Here is a 22,313-nt window from a genome sequence, read left to right as displayed (position 1 = left end):
TAAATTCTAGAGCGGCATCTCCTTTCAACATCTGCATTTTGTTTTAACAGATGGTTGCAGGTTGCAGCCCTCAGAACTCAAAGGGGTGTGTCTCTCTTGTTCGGTAAGCTCTGAGAATGGAACATCTAGGAAATTATTCTAGTGAATTACTGAGCCGCAGTCGGTAGGCCACAGCCTGCACGTGTCATTAAACGAAAGGCCCACAAGGGTCGTGCTCATGTTGCCGGAAAGCTGGAATTTGATGTTGTTGCAAATAAAACAATGCTCTTGTATCTGGACGAAGGAATTTTTAATTTATTTTTTCTTAAATTGTCTAAACGTTATCATCATAAATAACATTTCTGTTATAGATAAATAACATTCACCGGGAATTCTTTGACGAAAACAATTAGATTAGATTTTACGTCAGAGCCAAAAATTTAATCAGTATATTATCATTGTTCAAAACAAGGTAATACTGAGTGATGATATTTTTAATACACTCCATATCTAATTGGGTTTATCTTTATAAATCTGGCTTTTATTTTAAATTTAGAAAATTTTCGAACAAAACTATTAAAAACTCTGTGTATGGTTAGATGATAGAAAAACTTTTTAAACTAATATTCTTTTTAAAAGAGGATTATATAGTTTCTGCATGAAGGTTGGTTTCAGCAATGTTTTTCTAAAGTTTCTACTTAAATGAAAGTGGCATGTTTTCTAAACGTTCTATTTAAAACCTTGATGGTTTTAAAAGTCGATGAGTAAGATTTTTTACTGCTTTTTGGCCAATTTCGTTACCGAGGCGAGCGTACGAGGATTATGGTGATTATAGACTTGATGTGTCCGAAGATAAAGTGCTAAATCTTTTTGGAATTTGAACAAGGCTATTAAGGTGACGTATAAATATTATTTGATTAATTATGTGTGATTATTGTTGGTAATTTCCCCAATATAGGTGTTTAATGTTTAATCTATTTGATAGCTATGATTTTAACTTACATTAAAAACAGATGTAAAATATGTTGAAGGGCAAAATAAATGTATTGTTGATACAATACAATGTTATGATTAGACTTATATTTTTGGGGCTACATGGACTTTTAGAATATTTAATTTACTTACTAAATTCGGGAAACTAAAATTGTAATTTACTTTAATGGGAAGAGACCCGGTCCTTCTTAAAGGTGTACGCTTTAAAAAGGACAACGGGAACAAAGTCGAACAAGCATAGGCCTTATTGAGATCTTAAATCTGAAATATGATGAGGCTGCCAACAGGGACCATTCCCTTGCACTCCATGGGAGTAATGGAGAGACATAAAGTATCCAAAGTAGATACAGAACTATCGCATACTACTTGTGAAAAATATAACTTTCTTATTGTTACATGTTTATATTTGGACCAGGCATATCTAGTGAAGGACAGATGTTTTCATTTGTTTTCAAATTTAAAATTGTCCTCCTAATTTTCTTACACGGGATCTTCAATACAAACTTCAGTTAATTAGTTTTGTGAGCACTTGAGCGAATAAAGTAACTTTGCAGCTTTTTGAGCTTTAAATATAGGTAAGTAGAACACTTTGTAATGTTTCTACTCATTTTATTCATACTATTACATAATTCAGAAGCAAGAATTATGATTTAAGTATCTCTTGTCTTGGCTATAAGAATAGCCGTTGGAATGAATCGGCTATAATATCACGGGCCATTTGAGTGCGAAATATAGACGTACATTAGAACGCAGCCCCAGACAATAGGCGGGTAATTGAGCGCAAAGAGGCGTTAGTACTTGCACAGCCTTCCCTATTAGCAGGAATAACCTAGAATAAGATACACGAATGTTACCGAACTTGACCTCTCATGGAAAGTACCATTCAATAATAGTAATAAACTCAAGCGCTGGAAGTACGAATATACGTTGCGGTTTTACTCGAGGTAAGTTCCTTTATCAAAGGACCTATTGTCATTATGGCAGTTGTGTAAGTATGACTGTAAACTAAATAGCATGAAGCAGAGTCTCGCTCCTACCTCAATAATAGCACTTTAAGTGGTGGAGAAAAAGCATTTGAGCTGTGATTCTTCTACTTTTTGAAACAGAAAAAAAGATACTCCTGAACAATATAATATGACAAATATTCAAGTCTCATGCACCAAGACATCCAGATTTAAATTTGGTATAGTAACAAAAACGTTTGTCCTACGCGGGGATCGAACCTGCGACACTAATGACTGTATTGATTGGCGTTTGGGCGATCTATGCAAACCTCCATACTGAACATACATTCACAATAGTTCTTCATGAAGGTGTAAAATAATATCATAATAACATTTGATTTTGCACGTGTCTGGTTATTTATTTATCGTAGCTTAACAGTTCAGCTGCTAACAATATTAATGATTATAACAATGAGCTAGATGTTCAGTTAATTACTCTACGGCTTCGGATATGTGGCTATATTAATTAGTAGAACATTACTAATTTAGCGATTTGCGAAGCGTCTCTAATGTCCTGGATATGTTACACGCATATATTAGACGTCGTTTGAATTAATAGTTCCAATATTATGTGCCTACTAACTGAGTTTACCTAATATTACCGGTAGTTGTTTAGGGTTTGGTGGTGAACCATTCGTGCAAATATGGACCATGGTGACCCTTCAAATTGAGAATTGTTAATATTTTGCTTAAGCAGGATCTTTATTTTTAGTATTCGTTGCTTTAACCGCGACATGAATATATTATCCGTTAAAATTTTTACTCCTCAACTATAACGATTTATTAGATTCAGCAGGGTGATAGACGGACAGGTCTGAAAACGGTTCCGTTTTTATCAATTGCGTACGGAACCCTAAAAATCAACATTTAACATTTTTCACTTAAGCTTTTTAACCTACCTTATTTTCGAATTTATTAAAGAATTCACATTATTATTCGTTAATTGACATAATGGTTATCAGCAACTCATTAGCCTGTTTCATAAAGGTACTATTAGGTTTACCAGCCTTATACCGTCACTCGGCTGGTTAACCAGATAAAACTTTCTTTATGTAACACATTAAAGACAGGTGATGAGTACTGAGCTATTGACTAAAATATATATTGCCATAGCTCAATCGATAATTATATACTGTTCTCGGTATGGGGAGGGGCTGCTAAAACACATTTTATAGACTTAGAGAGGGCTCAAAGATCATTGCTCAAAGTCATGTACTTCAAGCCGTCTAGGTTTTCTACAGAAACATTATACGCAATCTCAAAGCTGCTCTCTGTCAGAAAACTTTATATCTTACACATGACACTTAATCATCATAAAGCATTACCTTTCGACCAGAGGAAACTTAAAAAACGACGGTGCGATATAGTAGCCCCCACGTACCACGCACGTACAGTATTTGCTAGCAGGCAAAATGTAGCTCAAGCCCCTCGTGTTTACAACAAACTAAACCGTATCCTAAATATATATCCTATGCAACTCTATAAGTGTAAAACAGTTCTAGCAGAATGGCTTTACCCACTCAAATATGACGACGTGGAAAATATCCTGACTACATTAACTTGAATACCGTCATCTCCTCACCATTTCATATACCTCCCACATGTACACACATATGTATATCTCTCTCATACACACACACTTACATACACACACATACACACACATACATACACACACGCACACACCCTCTCATACACACACACACACTTACACTACACATATATCAGAACATATTTTTTGTTTTTCTTTATTGTAATGATATTCTAGAATAGGTTTTAACATAATCAAGTTAAACTGTTTGTAAATCTTCTATGTAAACATATGGAAGAGCGAGGCTTTCCCAACACAAGTATCTGCTGATTACTTTCTGGGAAGCCCCGGTAATTTATTTGTTAAGATTTACTGAAATAAACATATTTTTTTTTTTTTTTTTTTTTTTTTTTTTTTTTTTTTTTATTAAAACACGGGCACATTTTTTTGATACACATTGCGTAGATAAGGTTTGTCAAGAACTCAGCTCGACGTGGTTGGAATTGTACATTTGATGTTCGTCGCAGCCGGTTAGGGTCTAAATACCCAATTACTCTCGCCACATAATCCAGGGAGACCTTGAGACCTTCGCTAGGTGTTAACAAGTACTGCGGGTAGTCGGAAATTGAAGTGAGGTGTTAATATCGCGAACGTTGCGAATTCGTTTACGTTTCGTTCTACGTTTCAGATTCGTAATGCTTGTCGTGTATGTTGGATGTCATTCTTGTAGGAGAAGGTTTAGAAGATTTATATGATAGTGTTGTAGTACATAACGATCTGACATGTTTTCATGGTAGTTAATGAGTTTAGCTATTAGTTAGCATTAGTTAAAAAATAATTTGGAACGGAGTCTTAGTCAAATTGGTGGTATCTTCGTGAAATCTTTGAAAATGCGACATATCTTCTATAAAGTTTGGGTATATAGAATGTAATGATATGTAATGATAATCATGTGTCGCATTTTCAAAGATTTCTCCAGCGATTTTCGTACGTGTGTATGTCACTGAACTACTCTTAAATGGCTGGACCGATTTGAATGAATTTTGTTTGGCGCAATAAGATTAACCAGAAATGGTAAAAAAAAATTTTTTTCAGAATATAGAATAATTAAATTGCGAATATTTATTTTCATTACACGCTTTTTAATTTAATCATTTGAAATATCTTGCAAGACAACTTCAGTTCTGCTAGAAAAAACATATGTATTTGTGGTACCATAGAACTATGGTTACAAGAAAAAAAGTTGAGTTGTTATATTTGTCAAAATAATCGTAAAGTACGGTCACCCTCTTATCGCAATACTTACTTATATGAGAGTAAAAAAAGTTTGACATTAAAGACATTATTAAAGACCAAATAAACATAACTCAAATAGAACACAGTTTGACGTTAACTGATACTTAAAACTGAGTTAGTGTAAAAGTAAAAAAGCAATAAACAGATTACAGATATTTAAGGACTATTTGTTCTTCTTTTGCGGTTTTCTGTTTTTGGTCGGAAAGTATTAATACCTAACATATTTATTACTTGTTGTTTAAGCTTCTTTCTAACCCCCGATGGAAAATAGAAGTGTTACGTTTAACGTGTATGTATGTATGTCTGGGACCTAGCTATATTGAACGATTTGAAATAAGTTTAGTATTAAAAGTGAATTTTGTGAAACTGTTATGCGACATGTTTGAGAATAATGAAGATAGTTCTTAGCTTTGTTTGGTGATAAAATTGGTGGTGGGAAAAGGGATATGGAAATCCGATTTTCTAGTGAAATTATCACTACATCTCAGTCTTTCTTTAACTCTTCTAAAAAAGATAATATGTCACATGGCTATATTCTTAAAAATGTCATTATTCTTTCAATATCGGGTATAAACCTACAATATCAGAATCGAATCGCTATTTTGATCAACTAAGTTTACTCCTCATTGATTCTCGATGGTATAAATGCTAATCAGAGAGCGAAATTTACATTGTTACAACACACAAGCGCACTGGTACTTCTGAAATGGAGATCACAAATAGATTTACATACCAAATTATGCGAGTCAAATAACTAGAACTTACGTTAGCAACCCGGATACATAGGTAAGTAAACTTTGACAGCTCTAAACCTAAAACATGGGTGTACTGTCGAATATTGATTGATCGGATTGATTTGAGAAAGAGAAAAGTGCTTCAATTACTAATTATATCATGAAACCCGGTCAAGTGTGAGTCGGAATAGTGACACAAAGATTCCGTTCAAATAGACCACAGAAAAACAAATCGGTTTGGTGACAAATAAATTAAATGATGAGCACCCACATCTTAACTTCAGTGTTTCACGTTGAGTTCTCCTTTAGAATCTTCCGGGATAATTTCTTAGCTAGCAAATCTGTCATAGTCGTACTCCTAATTTTACAGATAGACATTAAAGGTGTTATTTTTTTACTGTCTACCTATCACGGTTCATAAGATACCGACTGCGTGAACGGACGGACCTTTCCGTTTCTACGCCCAAAAATACAATGCCTCAAGCAAAACTGTTGAACTTCTACACCTACAACTGCCTTCAACTCATCAAACTTATATTTTGTCTTGCGAGCAAAAAAAGATCGCCAAAAAAGAAATAGAAAAGAAAACAGTTGAATTACTTCAAGAAATATTTTGTTTTTTGCAAACAATATATAACATTAACTCCATGTCGCCTGAATTTAATCGTTCATTTATTTATGTCTTTACAGTGCACTGGTTAATTGTTTGCATACAATTCAGACAATTAGAGAAATTCATTGGTGTTCTTAGCGAACGTTATATCACTGCGGGATTTTTGGCAAAGGCGTTTTGCAAACATTCTGTCTACGTAATATACAGGCTGTTTGTCTGGGCTTCACGGAATGCCACACAATTAATTAAAGACTAAGTAGGTATTACTTTTGTATTCTTAGTAGTGCCAGTAAAATAGTAGACCGAGTGGTATAGGTCGTCACGCCGAACCCGCTGTACTTGACGTGTCGCAAATTCGATTCCCGCGTAGGACAAGCATTTGTGTGATCCATAAGCTTTTTCCGAGTCTTCTTAGTAGATAAAGTTCTTTCCTTTTCTTAGCAGATAAAGTTATAAGCATGTTAACAAAGCGACGAGCATAGTGACTGCTGGCAATAGTAAAAAATGTAATCCCCGTACAATAACTTCAAATCCTTAAAGTTTTTGCGTCTAATATATGAAACCTAGATCCAATTATAAAAGCGGTATGCTGATACAAGTGTATCCGCCGTCTTTTTCACACGTCGTAAGAATGCTCACTTCTTAAGATCATATTAAGCGTAATGGCGTAAACAAAATAGACCTAAATAATTCTATAAATAAGGGAAAATTCCAAAAAAGATTTAATATATTAGCCGAGGGCTCGAGGAAAATATCAAAACAATAAACGACCGTCTCATATAATTTCAGTAAATTCGAAAAGGTTTCTTTTATTGTTATTTGCTTTGGCTACAACCGTGCTATAACTATTACAGTTAGCATTTAACGAAAAACCGTTTAAGTAGGGATATTTTTTGAAATGTTTTTCTGGAACAAATCACATTTTTTATGGTTAAGTAGCATTGTAAGGTTAATGTTATCTAAAACATGCCATGGCATCTTTTTCTTTTATTTTTTAACTGTATTAAGTTCTTATGTTTTAAACAAATATTATAAATAACAAACACACATACCTTATGTAAGTATTTGTAAACATTCAGATACCAACTATAAACTCCACAACTCGGTCCAGATTAAAACGCTATTTTAAACAATGAAAAGAGTATTTACAAAAAAATGTGTAACATAATTTATAACGTTAACAGCTTACTGTTGTGATTAAAAGCACCCAAAAGTGCTTAACAAATCATACATATTTTCAGCATAAAAATCTGTAACGTGTTGTAAAAGTAATTAACTTTTATTCTTCCATTGTTTCATTGAATGGTTGCACTTGCTATACTTCCGTGCTTACTAAAGCGACGGTGCCTGTACCTCACGCTCTTTAAAGTAAAAGTCATCATTGTGGGAGCGAGATGGAGCTCTATACTTCAAATAGCAACGTCTCGTTTGCAGTAAAACAATCATATTTTAACGAGTCTTGGTACTTGCACTGGTTGCGTTTACATACCGCTATTGGCTTTTAAAAAAGATTCATAACTTGAATGTTACTGTGTGCTGGTATTATTGTCGTATTTATCAACGGAAAATATGACTCTTGTTTTTATAAGCTATTCATTTGGGCTTTTGTAGAGCCTGGGAAAGAATTAGCACAACCAACATTTACATTTTTACTTTACGGGGCAATGTATTTTTCTGTATGAGAAATTGTATCGCAATCCTAAAAAATATCAAAGGCGGAAATTAAATTTGTTTTTAAAATTGTGCTATAAACATCAAAAAATTTTGCTACTATACGTTTGAGTATAAATATTTCTTCGTACGACTACCTAAAAAGTATTAAATTTCCCCTGCACGGGTAGCTGAGTTTTTTTGTACATATGACTTGAAGGTTTGTGAAACCTCTCGCGACAAATATTAAATTCCTTAATGTGGGATCGTTTTTATTAAATAAGTATGAAGTTAAACGCTCTGTATCTCAGGTTTTATTATTAAACGAGAAAGATCAAGTTTAAATCCCTAGGAGATTAGTATTGGTAGTTTGTAGATCTGTTTGGGGATTCATTTACTATTTTGTGAATCATGCTAATTCAGTAGTAGAAAGAAAAGATGCAAAAAAATAATAATGCAAGGTCATGACCATCCAAAGGAGTAGAGTAATGTTATAAGATTACATTCGTAAAAAAACCTTCACAATAATGCAAACTTCCTCAGTTACAATAAATGTTTATTAATTTTCAAAATCCTGATTTGATCATTTTCATAATCAAATGATCAGGAATCGAATTAAAAAAAGTAGCTGACGGTTAGTATATAAGTATGCCAAACTGGCATTCAACTTCTTGCCCTTTGAATGATTTAGGTCTTAAGACGACGAATATAATTGTCGGAGCAGCAATAGTTGAACGCCTAAGTCACGAGATTAGTTATAGAGATAAGTTTGAACTAAACTTAGCCTGCAAATTTGCAACGCTTGGATGAGGGCGGCTTGTCAATGGCTGTAGATCATTTTAAACCATATTGTTATGTATGCCCTATGAAGACCAAGAAGGAGGACAGTAACCTCTGTCCTTACAATTGAAAAATATTGGTCTATTTTGTCCATCTAATGGTTTTAAAGATATTAGCGGAAAGATCGTCATTGAACCCGTAATTGTATGTACCTAATATCATTGCTGTAGTTCTATGGTGTACAATAAAACGTATTGAACTATTTTCTCCAAAAAGGAAATAAAGTTGATTACGATAAAAAAAGCATTCTTCCAACCAGACTAAAAAATGAAAGCTTAACAAGATTTTAGTCGAAGCCGATTCTATAAAATTGAAACCTCAGTTATCAATCAGTGCAAAGAAGGCTTTTTTTACAACCTCATCCAAGTATTATAATTATTAATTACAAGCCCATAAACCTCGGGAATCCTAATAATTCATGCGAAATAAGCTTTGTTTAGCCCGCAAAGTCTTTAATAAATTAGGGTTGAAACCCAATCTGCTCATCATTTAGGGAAATTATGCTAATGCCGTAATTTAGACTGGCATGCGACATATATTATTTAGTTGGGTGTCAATTACAGTGGAGATCTGATGCCTATTGACATAGGTTCATTTAACTCTAAGTAGATTTTTATGACAGTATTTACTTTCCTTGTAGCTTTTCACACATCGGCGATTTGGTGGTTTTCCAGCATTATCATTTCTGCCGCAGATCTTTTATATCGATTCCATCCTTTCTATTCGAGCCATTTCCAACCATTAATCAACAAATATGTTAGATTTAATCAAGATCACCGATATCACCGAATAATAGGTAAACAAACTACTAACGGCTATCTATATATGTACTATCTGATATATAACGGCGCATCTGATAGCAATCTGGTATCCAAAAGTACATTTTGTAATTCTGCTCCATGGGACGGGTGTACATGCCTGGCGACACGCCAACTAACCCTCCAAAACTTGTTTATTTACGTATTTTATTAAATGTCAACTGCCATTTGTTGCCTTAAAGAAAATACGGGCTTGACACCTCAAGTGAATTTGTAAAGCCTGATTAAATGTTTCATGGAAGTGAAATATTTTAAAACTTCAAAGAATTGTATTAAGTCGTTTGCTGAAAGGTATTAGGGTTATAAACATTCAAAGTATGTTTCTGTTCCTGGCGAGTGCTATAAATATTAAAATTAAATATAGACCGGAACAAAATAATTTAACGAAGTTGTTTTTGTACTTCTATTACTTTAAGTATGTTTTGCTTTAAAAGAGCTTTGTTTAATTTGCGAGCCTTAAAGCAAAACTACTTACAGAAAAAAATATGGTTTCCAGCTCACCATAATTAACATGCCAATCTCTGAAAGAAAAAATTTTCACCAAAAATTTGATTACATTTTCTTTAATTCTACTGAAAATCATATAATAAAATATATTCAGATAGAACAGCTGATTTAATTATACTATGGGTCAAAGATAACTGGATTAATAGGCAGCCCTCTCAATAGATAACAAATGCCTCATTGTACAGAGCTTAGTAATCAATGCCTTGTACTGACCGTAGGGCACGTGACAACTAAGGTTTACCACAATTATTATTTTCTTATCTTTTGGGTTATAGAAATTTATTTCTCGAAAATACATACACAGTTCACTTAAATATAGAAAACTAAAGTATTTAATAATTCGTCGATTGAATATATGTAATAATATGTATAGAAAACGTTGGTGGGATGCTATTGTTGGTTGACCGAATACTATTTTTGCACGTATTAACTACGATAGTTTCTGAATCTTTACATATCTTTTTTCTATAAAATATTAATGTTGTAGTATGATTTAGAAATTGTAAGTCTTTCTGACCGTATGAAGCAGGACTTCACTTAAGGGGCAGAACGTTCAATTAGTGTTTCTAGTACTAGTTTCTCCATAATTAAAATATCATTTAGAGAGTATATTATAAAACAAAATAACTGAATTATTATGATCACAATAACAAATGATCAAACCCTTGGGTCGCATTTTAGCGATAAGCCGATAACAAAACAAATAGCGATCTATGACAATACATAAATTTTATCACAGTAATATTATTATCAACGTATTTTATTTTTGTCAATACATTTGTGGAAATTTTTGATCCAGCTATTTAGTATCCATTTCCTATTACCATCTTATTGGAAAAAGGAAAAAAGTTCAAGAACCAAATGATAATTGTATTTCAGTTTTGTTGTTGGAAACTAGGTCTAAAAATAAAACGATCTTAGTCATTTGGTCATCAAAATACTTCATTAATGATCATTATTTTTACTTTTGACGGGTCTTCTTATTTTGATCACAATTAAAAATAAGTCTCCCCATAAGGAGTATAATCCTTCCAACGCGGGGGGTTTCACAAGCATTCAAGACACTTGCACAAGAGCACCCAGACTTAGGACTTGCTTTTGTAGATCACACAAATGCTTGTGCTACGCGAGGAAAGAACGAGCGACATCATAAAGTGGGTTTAGCGTGGTTACCTCAACCACTCGGCTAACCATGCAATTTAAATTTATAACAATGTAGATGTCCCAAACTATGGTCCTAATAGCTAGAAATTATCCATCGTAAAAACATGTTACCGCTATAATGTAGTCTAAAAACCTTTTCGTGTATCGCCCGAAACTTGATAATGCGACCCGTTTGACAATGTTCTCCCTAACTAGTAACATTCAAGGACAGAGCGTAGATACGGGAAAAGATAATCTATTTCCAAATATTTGTGGAGATTAACAATAATGGAAGCTACACTTATTTGTGGTGATTGTTTATCTACTGGCGCTGTTTACAATAAAACTGTTTTGTATTTGTGTGCGTATGTTTTTAGGGTTCCTTATTCTAATGAAAAAAGGGTACCGTAACTAAACTACCTATTTTACTTTGACATAGTCACAAATAATAATATCCGTGTTTTGAAAGGCACGTAAAATTGTAGTCCCGGCTGTTATTCATGCACCTTTGACGGTTGTTACGTTAGTCATAAGCTTGAAAGTGCGACAACCAGTCTAACTAAGGGGTATCGAGTTGCCCAGGTAACTGGGTTGACGAGATCAGATAGGCAGTCGCCGGCCTTGTATAACATTGGTATTTAGCTGAAAACGGTTGGACTCCAAGCCAACTCCAACAAAGTGGAGAAAAGACTAGGAAAATAAAACAGTTACAAATAATAATAGTTTAGTTTTCATAACAAAGTCTTTACTAAATAATGCATGAAACAATATTTGTCATAACAAATTATTGAAACAATGACCTTATCTGAATGCATAGGTACCATGAATAATTGGATCTGAGACATTGTGCCACAGTACACAATGTCTTAGCTATCCGGATAGCAATCGATAACACCTAGGCTGACTGCACACTACTATTCCTTAAAGTAAATTTCATGCTGATGTAGAAGCAAGACACCGCTATACAGGATGAGCGTCATCTCTGTCTAACTACAGAAACAGTACTGCTTTAAGACCAGGTGGTAGACCCCCAGATCGTGACTATTCATTTGATGAGAGTATTAATGGCATAGGTCATCCGCTATGGCGACTCACATCCATCTTGACGGATAGAGTTTAATTTGTTTGTACAACGTATTTGTCTCATTGAAGAGGTCAATCTAATGTTTGTAACAATGCTTCGATTAATTTCGGTTTGATTTCTTGCTGAAAACAAATTGAAAATACGTTGTTTACCCAATTTAAGGCTTCGTTATGAGAAATACAAAATCATTCCGGGATAAAAAAAATATATTTTGGCCCTCGCACTGGAATAGTGCTTACAATTTTATATACCAAAAGTCAGCTTGGAATCTTGATAACTTTGTTTTTTACTATTAAACAAAAGTTTTTCTTTAAAAATAATAAAAAAAGTCATCCGAATACAGAATATTGCTCCATGAATAAAACGCGTCTTATATACCGTACTATAAATAATTAATAATAAGGGTTCTTAACGGTAAATAAGCACTATCAACAAACATGAATTTATAAATACAGTCTTGAATCTGTTGCTGCACAGCAGCAGAGCCACTTTACACATTGGTATTGAAAGTGGACTCTCCGAAGCGTGGCTGCTCAATGGACTGTGGTTTTACTGGAAACGTGGTACTATCTTACAGCATGAAACTGGCATTCTAAAACTAAGCCTAATAGGTAACGTGTTGTGTTTTTTCATATCAAAAATAATATTAAAAGAAATATGACATTACAAAAACCAATACTAGCAGAACTTTAGTAACAATTTGATTAACTAACTGACTACGTTGTCTTTACGGATGGCTGATTTTTATACCTTACTACTTTATCTATACTTCTATACTCTATACTAATATATAAAGCTGAAGAGTTTGTTTGTTTGAACGCGCTAATCTCAGGAACTACTGGTTCAAATTTAAAAATTATTATTGTGTCGAATAGACCATTTATCGAGGAAGGCTTAAGGCTATATAACATCACGCTGCGACTAATAGGAGCGAAGATACAATGGAAAATGTGGAAAAAACGGGGAAAATTCTAACCACGTGGACGAAGTCGCGGGCAACAGCTAGTACACCATAAAATGATGATGATGATGATGTCTTCCTAGAGGATTCCGTCGACGGCGACACCTTGGCATAGGTATACTGGCAGCTTGGTTTCGATCATGTGAACGTATTTGACTTGGGAAACCAAACTTTTTCTTGAACACGCGGTCACAAGTAGCGCAGTAGAGATGTCCTTGCGCATACTGAGGTTCTCCGTCGATCAAGCATAACGGGTATAGAGAGTTACATAATGAAGGAACAATTGCGCTGGTGGAAAAAATGAGAAATTAATTATCTTATTATATAATATATATGATAAAATGTCATAATTTTACATAACCATGATTTTTAATCACTTGATTTGCTATTTTTGTTAAAACTATACAGGTGTCGATAATATTTATCTTTCTAGTTTTCATTGGTCCATAGAACACAAAAGCTGTAGACAGAAAACTACACTTATAAAACAAACAATTTAAGTCAGTCAAGTCAGTCAGGAAGAGTTTTGCGATCTATTTCATTTCAAATAACTCTCAATATTTTTCGTTTCTTTATTATGTACTATGTATGATTAAAAAAATATATAAGTGTGTTTATCAGTTGTGTAAATTCATAAACATACTTATATATTTATTACTACGTACTCATATAAGCTTTGATAGTTTGACTTGTGAAATAAACATGAAACACATTACAATTAAGTATTCTTGTCATTTTTGATACACGTGCACTATCTACAATGTTACCTTCTCTGCGGTTATCGCCAATAGCGCTAATTTAATTTGTTTGTGGTGACTTGAATGAAGATATAGGTAAGATAATCACTTTCAACTGTTGATAAACTTGGCACGTCCTCATTAATCTTGATTATAGAAATTAGTGGAGGGCTGAAGATTTAGAGTAACCTTGATAAGGTCAATCCTCCATTAGAAGTAACACTTTCTTTCTGAAAGCATCTTTGTCCGAAAGGCACAAGGTTGAATTTCGTAAAATGTGATCGCTGGTGTGCAACCACTTGAAAGGTTAGTTCAATTGTCTATGCAATTGATAGTGTTAAATAACGACAGTTAATACTCACTTCGTATCTTGACTTTTAACACACTAATTTTATTTTTTTAGTAACACACTATTTTAATATGATATTGTGACTACCAAAAATTTACCTCACAATGCCTCAAAATGTAAGCGACGAATTATCAAGGCCAAAACCATAACATACACTTATCAAGTCTTGAAGGTACATCATAGTAAAATCAAAAAGAAGTATAAATAAAATAAAGTATAGTAAGATACAGTACAGTCAATGTAAATTAAACATCAACAACTTGAAGTCTCTTGAAGGATATACTAAAACATGATTATTAAATGAATTCATGAAACTATATCATACATTCCGTGTAGTTTCAATCCGGCTGCGACTTTGCCGCTCGAAGAGCTTATGATTAAAGCTGCCGTTGGAGGCCAGAAACTAGTCCAACATTCCCGAAGTTCTGCAAAACCGTGTCACGGTATTATCATACTTATGCAATATACTATTATGATCTACGATATTGTTTTCTTGATAAAGTACCTGCTTCAATATCTAACGCCACAAATAAACGTTTTATTTTTTAACTCTTGTCGTTTTATTTAAAGAAATTGAATTCGTTTATTAGTGTGGGAAGTTGGAGGCCTACCACCACGTTTTAAAGTTAAATTAAGCTTGTAGAAAAGAGATGAAGCTCTCTGCCATGTATAACGCTGTCACGCTTCCACAACTATAAAAATATAATCTTAATGTTGTGGTGTACTCTTGAAATAATGTTTTTCAAAGACTTATTATTATTAATTAATTTTGATTGAAAGCTACCAAATTAAGGGCCTAATCTAAAACGCGAACAAAACCATTTTAGAACTTGTTATAACCGTGTTCATGCGCCTGATAAAACTAATTAAATATTTAAAATGACTCAAGTAACTTCAAACGCGTCTGGATAGCATTCATTCCATTACACAAATACGTAATTTTCAGAATGAATACTTGCCTATTTTATGTACAAATTAACAAATCTCTTAAAAATAAAATTAAGTTATAAAATAAAACACATATTTATTTTAATTCCAAGACATGCATGCACATACACAAGTCGCTACATAACTATAAAACAAAAATGGATGTTAAATATAATTTAAACTATAGAGTTGCGTACTGATGTTAACCTTCTTCGACCGAGGGTTCGAGGGCTCTTCAGCAAATCCTGAAAACGAAATGTTATAATTTTAATTGAAATTATAATACTGTGTATAAGGCCACGTCACAAAGATCATGTAGCCTGCTATCACAAGTGAGCGAGAATTAAATATTTTTTTATAGTAAGGTTCCGGACTCTGGTGGAAAATATTCGGGTAAGAAAACAACCGATAAATACTTGTGAGTAAATCGTTGCAATTAATAATGGTTACATTTAATAATGGTGCCGTTCGGACAGACAATTCGGACAATCTGCTACGTGTAGTCATTACGGCACGCTTAACCCCTTGCGGGATTCGGAACTCGGCTAACAATAAAACTTCAAGAGAGGATTTTCTATCCGATTATAAACTTTTTTAAATCAGTAGTGTTTCGGATTGTATCTGTCGCTACTGTAATATTTTAGAAAACTTGCGTCGACCGTAAATGGCCACAGGTAGACTCACAAGGGTCAGACAAGCTAAATCCCACTTAAACATTCAAATCCGTTATGAAATGTGATTTTAGGAAGCTTTTATACGTGACGGCTCTACTTGGAATCACTCTATATTCACACAAAACTTGAAAAGAAAACAACCGCTTTTGGTGAGTCACCTATTTACTCAATAGTTTTCTTCAAGCCTATTGTACTGTATTCAAAATAGAATATATTTTTATTTTTTTTCAGTTTTAATTAATGTACTTATAGTCCAAAATCAAAATATTACTTTTATCAGATATATTTCAATAGACGCGCCCGTTTTCATTCCCTTCTTTTTGTATTCGAAGCGGCATAGTCCTCCATATTTCAGACTGCAGAAGTGTATTGGAAATTCAGAACATGTCTGAACTTGTATTCATTAATTAGAGGAAATTCTTTAGTATCTCTACGGTCTACGTTGTTAACTGCAGACCTGCTTTTTGGACTGCTTCCAAACGAACATTAACTATGTCACCTCGGACGTTGATCGTTTTTTCCTACATGTTTTCTAGAGCTTTAATGAATCCTCTTTCTCTATTTTTGCTTACACAGTTTATGTGTTTCCGTTTAATAATTTAACAGTTCTTAGTTACTAGTCTTTAATTACTTAACTGTTTTCGATTGGATCTTTTAACAGCATTGCAAACATTTTAATAAAAGTTATTTAAGCGGTGTGCCTCAGATTGTCCTTTGTGGATTGTCCGTGCTTTGATGTTAATATCATACTTAAAGATCGATTCTATGAGATACAATTACTATGCTCTACTTAAATTTGATTAAATTTCCTTTTTATAAAACCATGAATATTCATTTCCAGTAGGTATTCCATCTCTCAGCACTCAAACCGTCTTCTTGATCTTTCGGGTTGTTTTTATTTTTCCATTCAAGTTTACGTGTATTACTAGAATGTATCTGAAATTTCAGCCAGCCTTTGCCCAGTTAGCTGTATTTCAAAGAGTCGGTACAATGCATTGTGCTGCAAGACATGTTGCACAGATGTGTTTTATAGGTGGTAAAGTTCACGACCCGTTGGACGATGTCAAACGCAGCTTGGCAGATGAATTTATGAATACGGAGTGGACGCCCCCAGATTTGTGACGTCATATCATTGGATTGTTAAACTGGGCTCAAATTAATCAAATTGTAGAGGCATTTTGTTTTTTCCCCACTTCTGCCGTTCCTAACTTCTTATTAAGATTGTATACGCGTTTTTGGGGATTTCAAAGAGCTTAGTTTTAAAACTGGTTTCAATAAAGCATTAGATACTCGTGGTAACATTAGACAATATGTTTTGTGGAGACCCTCAAATGTCTATAGTACAACTTACTGTATCTTAAAATATCGAGTTTTTAACACAAATGTAATCGCAAAAAAAACAAGCTATTATTTTAACATTTGCTTTACTCTGTAAACAGCTATTTTATAATTATTTTGGCACCGTCATGTGCCTCTAGGGCTGCATAAAACGTAATCACTTCTATTGGCCGTTAAAACTGTTTGCTTTCTCTATATACTCACTTTAAAGGCCTGACGAAACTTTCGTGACATCAAACTGTAGACAATGGGATTGACTGCAGTCGCCATGTACGCGTTGTAGCATAAATAGTTCATTATTTTCCACACCTGAAACAAAAATAGTTTGACTATAAACTAATCAATGATTAAAGGCTGAAGTAATACGTTTTTTTTCTTCTCTCATTACCTACCTACTAATTGTAATCATTTTAAATACTTGAAACTTGAAAGCAATTAAATGATTAGCCATTGCTTGTCGCAAAATAGCTCTAAGGCTCCGCAGTCTATCACCAGGCTGTTTTTCAATAAACTTGATAATTTAAATTGAAAAAATACTAGACAACAAAAAGTTTAATTTAAGGGAGTCCAACATTTTTAGCTGTGGTAATAGATAATGGTTTCGAACAATGAGTACACGAGTCCGTTTTGGTTTGGAAAATGAATCGGATTAAGTAAATAGAAAATAAGTATTAAAGCAACTTACATTGTAATAATCTTCGTAATTACATTTAGGCAGTACTGTCATTATGCGCAGGACGCAATATGGTGACCAAGCTAGAAAGAAAGTAGCTGCCACTGCCGCTGTAATAGAATTAAAATATAAAGCCATAGATATGCGAAACGCAAAAATACTGTGTATGCATGATATAATTACTATATGCAGTTTAAAAATAATGTTGCCTTTGCCTTGGTGTCGGTGGGCCTATAAACTTATGTGAATGCACAGCACTACAGATTGAAACCTATTACATACAAATGTTTTGCTGCTCTTTCAAAGTTTCGTCTACTTTCCCTATTATTTTAAGTCCACTTGAGAAACGGTGGAAGAAAACATTGAAAGGAAGAACACTGGAGAATGGAACACCGTAACTAAGCAAGCTTGGTTTCAAAGGTTTTGTTTTTCTTTATAAGGGACAAGGCATTTCTCCAGCAATTACAAGATTGTTGGTTCGTTTCACTATTATTGTAAGTGCACATTGTTTAAAATATTTAGTTTTATACATAAAATATAGTGTTAAAATGATGTTCCGTTTTATTTATAAGGGGACTGACAGTTAGATATTACGTTATTATATTAGTTAAGGGTCTTTATTTTATTTTTTGTTCCAATGTTTCTTTATCATCTTTTCTTGCAAGAATAACTTTCAAAAGTTTTGGATTGGACGGTGTTACCTTTTTTACTTTATTAACCCAAATTAACCCTCATTAAATTGGGTCATTGTCAAGAAAACTTGACTTTTATTTATATGTTAAAAATAACTTTTGTCACAATTTTGGGTCATGAAAAGTTTTATTACAATGATGTGCTCATGGTGTCGAACGTTAAAACATCTTTCCGTGGGCGTTTTGAACAAATTAAAGAATCTATTTAAATCTCTGCACTCACAAAATTAAAAACATTTAAATGAGGAGATTTGAAAATTACACTGTTATTTTGAATACATACATTAAAAAAATATAATAAACAAACATGACATTTGTACTAACCGATCATTTTGACTGCCTTATCTCTGTTCTGCTTGCCTACCACCGGGCTACTCCGCAACTTAATCTTCGCAGACCTCAACGCAATCAGCATCTTAATGTACAACACCGATATAATGGTCATCGGCATCAGGAAGCAAACAAATATCTCGATTGCAACAACAATATTAACAATACTCGTCAACTTATAATAACAAAACACGTATTCCTTTCTTTCAAGCAGATCTATATAAAAGACGTCAGGAATACAGAAACTTAGGGATACCAGCCAAATAACGCCCACAATTTTGAAGACGCGAGAATTCAGCGACAATTTTTGTCTCAAAAAAGGTTTCGTCACTATAATGTACCGCTCTATCGTAAACGCTGTTATTATCAAAAGGCTACAGTTACTTAACACGTCCCAAAGGATGAAATGTATCCGACAGCCTACTTCCCCTAAGGGATAGAAGTCTGGGATAAAGATGATGTATATTTCAATTGGGATGAATAGAGCGGTCAGCAGGTCTATTAAAGCGATGTTTGCGAGATAGCAGTTTGTAGGCGTCCTCATAGAGCGGTCCCGGCCGATAACCGTCAAAGTGCAAATGTTGCCGATGAGGCTCAACATCATGAAGAGTCCCAAGAAACAGCTCACGACTATTTTGACCGGATAAGTGTCGTCCAAAACTGTTCCATCTTCAAAAAAAGCCATCCCCACGGGCCCGAAGAAAGAAAATGAATTGTTTTCGTACTGGCTGTCGTTTATAAACGACATTCTCGTTTAAGTGTCACTTTTTCTCGAGTACGATATTTGTTTTGATTCTTACTACATTTTATAATGACCTTTACACTATAAAGCCGACATGTTAGATAATGCCCATTGAGTGCGGACAGTGTCGCTCTGGCTAGCGATAGGGAAGTACTGATAAAAAGAAATTTCGCCACCACTTTGATACTCCCTTATACAGGGTGATGTTAAAATTGGTGACTTTAACTTGATTACTAAAAATCTAATAATTATTTAGCTAAATTTTATAATTGAGCATTTAGAGGGTTAATGTTAAAGCCTATTATATAACCGTGGGAGTAGGGATTACAGCCTGATACCTCGTTAGTGGTCTGAGAAGGATGTATTTATATGTAATTGGCAGTCCCAAGGGAGATTCCACGACTAAAACATATAAGCAATATTTCAAGTCCATATCACCATTTTTTACGTATAAATAGGCCTCAAATCTTTCAATAAAAGAAGAATAGTTTTCGAAACCAGAACTATAAATAGCTCCAAAGACCTCGCTACAAATGATTTATTTCTACTCAATGTAACGTCTCCAAATAGTTCGAAAAACTACGAACAAAAGGAAACTTTATCTGTTCGCTTACTATTAGCTTCTTTAATAAGACTTGTAGTTGTAGAAGCGAGACACAACTATAAACAATGTATTGCGTCGTCTCACCTCCTCAATTCCAATCGTCTTTCTTTAAAACTTCAAAGTACAGGCAAAGGGCGTGTGTCACTCAGTAAAGTTGTAACTGTGATACAGATTTACTTTTAACGTCACATGTAGTAAACTTATCACATATACTATTGATAGAGCTATTTCACTTGTTTCTTGTGACGTCACAATGTTTCTTAAACTTTGAATTATTAATGTCGTGTGAAGTTACTAGTATTTTTTCAAAGCGGTGTGCCCATTAGAAAAAATTAAAAATAAAACTGGACTAAAAAAACACTTACGAAAGAGCAGTAACATACTAAATAATAGAAATGATTTTTAAGCTTTGATCGACCACAAGCTGATGTTTTTGGCTAATGTAGGAGTATAGTGGTAAGCTGCCCCATCTGCTCTACCTAAAAGGCTCGATGGCGTATTTTATATACAATTGGTATGTATTTAGATATACACAAGTACGTTAATCAGTTATCTAGTACTCATAAAACAAGCTTTGCTTAGTTTGAAACTAGATGGCGCCGAGAGAAAGTTGTGGAATATCATTAATTATTATCTTTTTATTATTTTCTTTGAAATTTACTGTATTTAAGATTAATTATTATATTATTTTCTTTAAAATGTACTGTATTAAAGATTTAATTATAAGATGCTTTACCTTGCAGTGTTCTTATATAACGACAGTGATCACTTACTAAAGGTGTAACTCTCTCTCTACCGTAGCGTTAAACGTAGCCAACTTTGTTCGTAGCAATTAACTCGTAGCTCTCTACGATCGTCACTTGTTAATAGTTACAAAAGCGTCTCTATTAAAACAGAACAAGCCTAAACAGACAATTAGGTAAGTTTCTACTCGCTCGAGTGAACTCATACAGGTTAAGTATTGAATTTAATTATTTAGGAAATGTACTTTGCTATTTCAATCGTAATCTTCATGTCATTATAACGTATCACAAATACCTTCCAAAAGTACAAATAAAGAATTTCCTAAGAGACGAAAAAAGGCAACTATTTAAACACGTCGTTTAAGACTGGCAACCATTATATTCGTGGCTTTCCAAAAACGATTAGGCATTTATTCCAGAAAAGTTCACTAAATCAGTTTTCTAAAACATGAAATGAAAATGTGGTCGGCATTATATTGCTGTCACATTTTCTTTAAAACAAGGTCATCAATTTCAAGGTTCGGAAAATTAAGAAAGTTGCCCAGAAATTCTTTTTGCTACATTTTGGTTGTGACTCAGCGATTTTAGCTTTTTCCCTAAAATTTTACCTTTAATATTACGTAGCGCGTTTATTGTGATGCAGGGTAGTGATAAAATAAATGTACAGCCCACAAATAAACGCTTTAAGTGTTATTAGGCGCGACGATTACGTAAAATTTCATTATCCACATTAAACTTAACGCAGAAATTGATTTTGATCTTTACACGATCGGAGTAAAGTGAATTACGAAGCTGTTAACAAGAATATTATCAAAGATTATAATGAGGTAATGGAAAGTGTTAAATTTTACCTCCGACGGAAAAATGAAAATAGAAAACAGTTTGAAATCCGATTCGTTGAAATGAGAGAGTAATTTGCGAATTCCGCTTTGCAATATTTCAGAGACGGGAATTTTCCTGCTGCATTATGCATTAACGATGTTTTTCCAGGCATTTTTTCCAAAAGGGTCGTAAAGTTCTCTATTTTATTTTCCATCTTTCGAGTCATCTCTTCAATCGAGCAACCATGTTGAAAGGCAAGTTAGAGGGAAAAAGTCATAAAAAGGAAAACAAGAGACAGTAGTACAGCGAATAGACCTGTGGACTTGTCTACAAAGTCTATAAGTTGCATAAAAGAAAATAATATTATTTCGTTCCTAAAAAGAACACCCTGAATAAGAAAGTAATTGAGTTGATCTAAACAAGCCGTCAAATTGACGGCAACCATACAGTGCAGGCATACGGCCACCCCTAATTGAAATTACAGCCTGTCATAGTAAGATGCGACATACAACCAAGAAAGGCGTTTTGT

The 22,313-nt window shown here is 33.8% G+C and overlaps 1 protein-coding gene across 1 annotated transcript; it reads right to left on the bottom strand.

Annotated features, from left to right (window-relative positions):
• Positions 1-15,281: 15,281 nt before the first annotated feature.
• On the bottom strand, positions 15,282-19,875 carry LOC113497505 (neuromedin-U receptor 2-like). The gene is made up of 4 exons (XM_026877079.1): positions 18,868-19,875; positions 17,864-17,961; positions 17,383-17,487; positions 15,282-15,411 (listed from the first exon to the last, which is right to left on the bottom strand). Exons 1-4 carry the CDS (start codon positions 19,619-19,621, stop codon positions 15,343-15,345), a joined length of 1,026 nt encoding a protein of 341 aa, XP_026732880.1. The 5' UTR covers positions 19,622-19,875; the 3' UTR covers positions 15,282-15,342.
• Positions 19,876-22,313: the final 2,438 nt, after the last annotated feature.

This window comes from Trichoplusia ni, chromosome 9, assembly GCF_003590095.1.
Source record: "Trichoplusia ni isolate ovarian cell line Hi5 chromosome 9, tn1, whole genome shotgun sequence".
NCBI classification, from domain to species: domain Eukaryota; kingdom Metazoa; phylum Arthropoda; class Insecta; order Lepidoptera; family Noctuidae; genus Trichoplusia; species Trichoplusia ni.
The sequence above is the reverse complement of the archived record's forward strand: the minus strand, read 5'-3'. Positions and strand labels throughout refer to the sequence as shown.

Excerpts from the sequence above, each read along its gene's own strand:
- LOC113497505 (XM_026877079.1), bottom strand. The coding sequence starts at position 19,621 with ATGTCGTTTATAAACGACAGCCAGTACGAAAACAATTCATTTTCTTTC. Across the intron at positions 17,488-17,863 it reads ATTACGAAGATTATTACAAT|GTGTGGAAAATAATGAACTA; the intron begins GTAAGTTGCTTT and ends TTTTTGTTTCAG. Across the intron at positions 15,412-17,382 it reads AGTTTCGTCAGGCCTTTAAA|GATTTGCTGAAGAGCCCTCG; the intron begins GTGAGTATATAG and ends TTTCGTTTTCAG.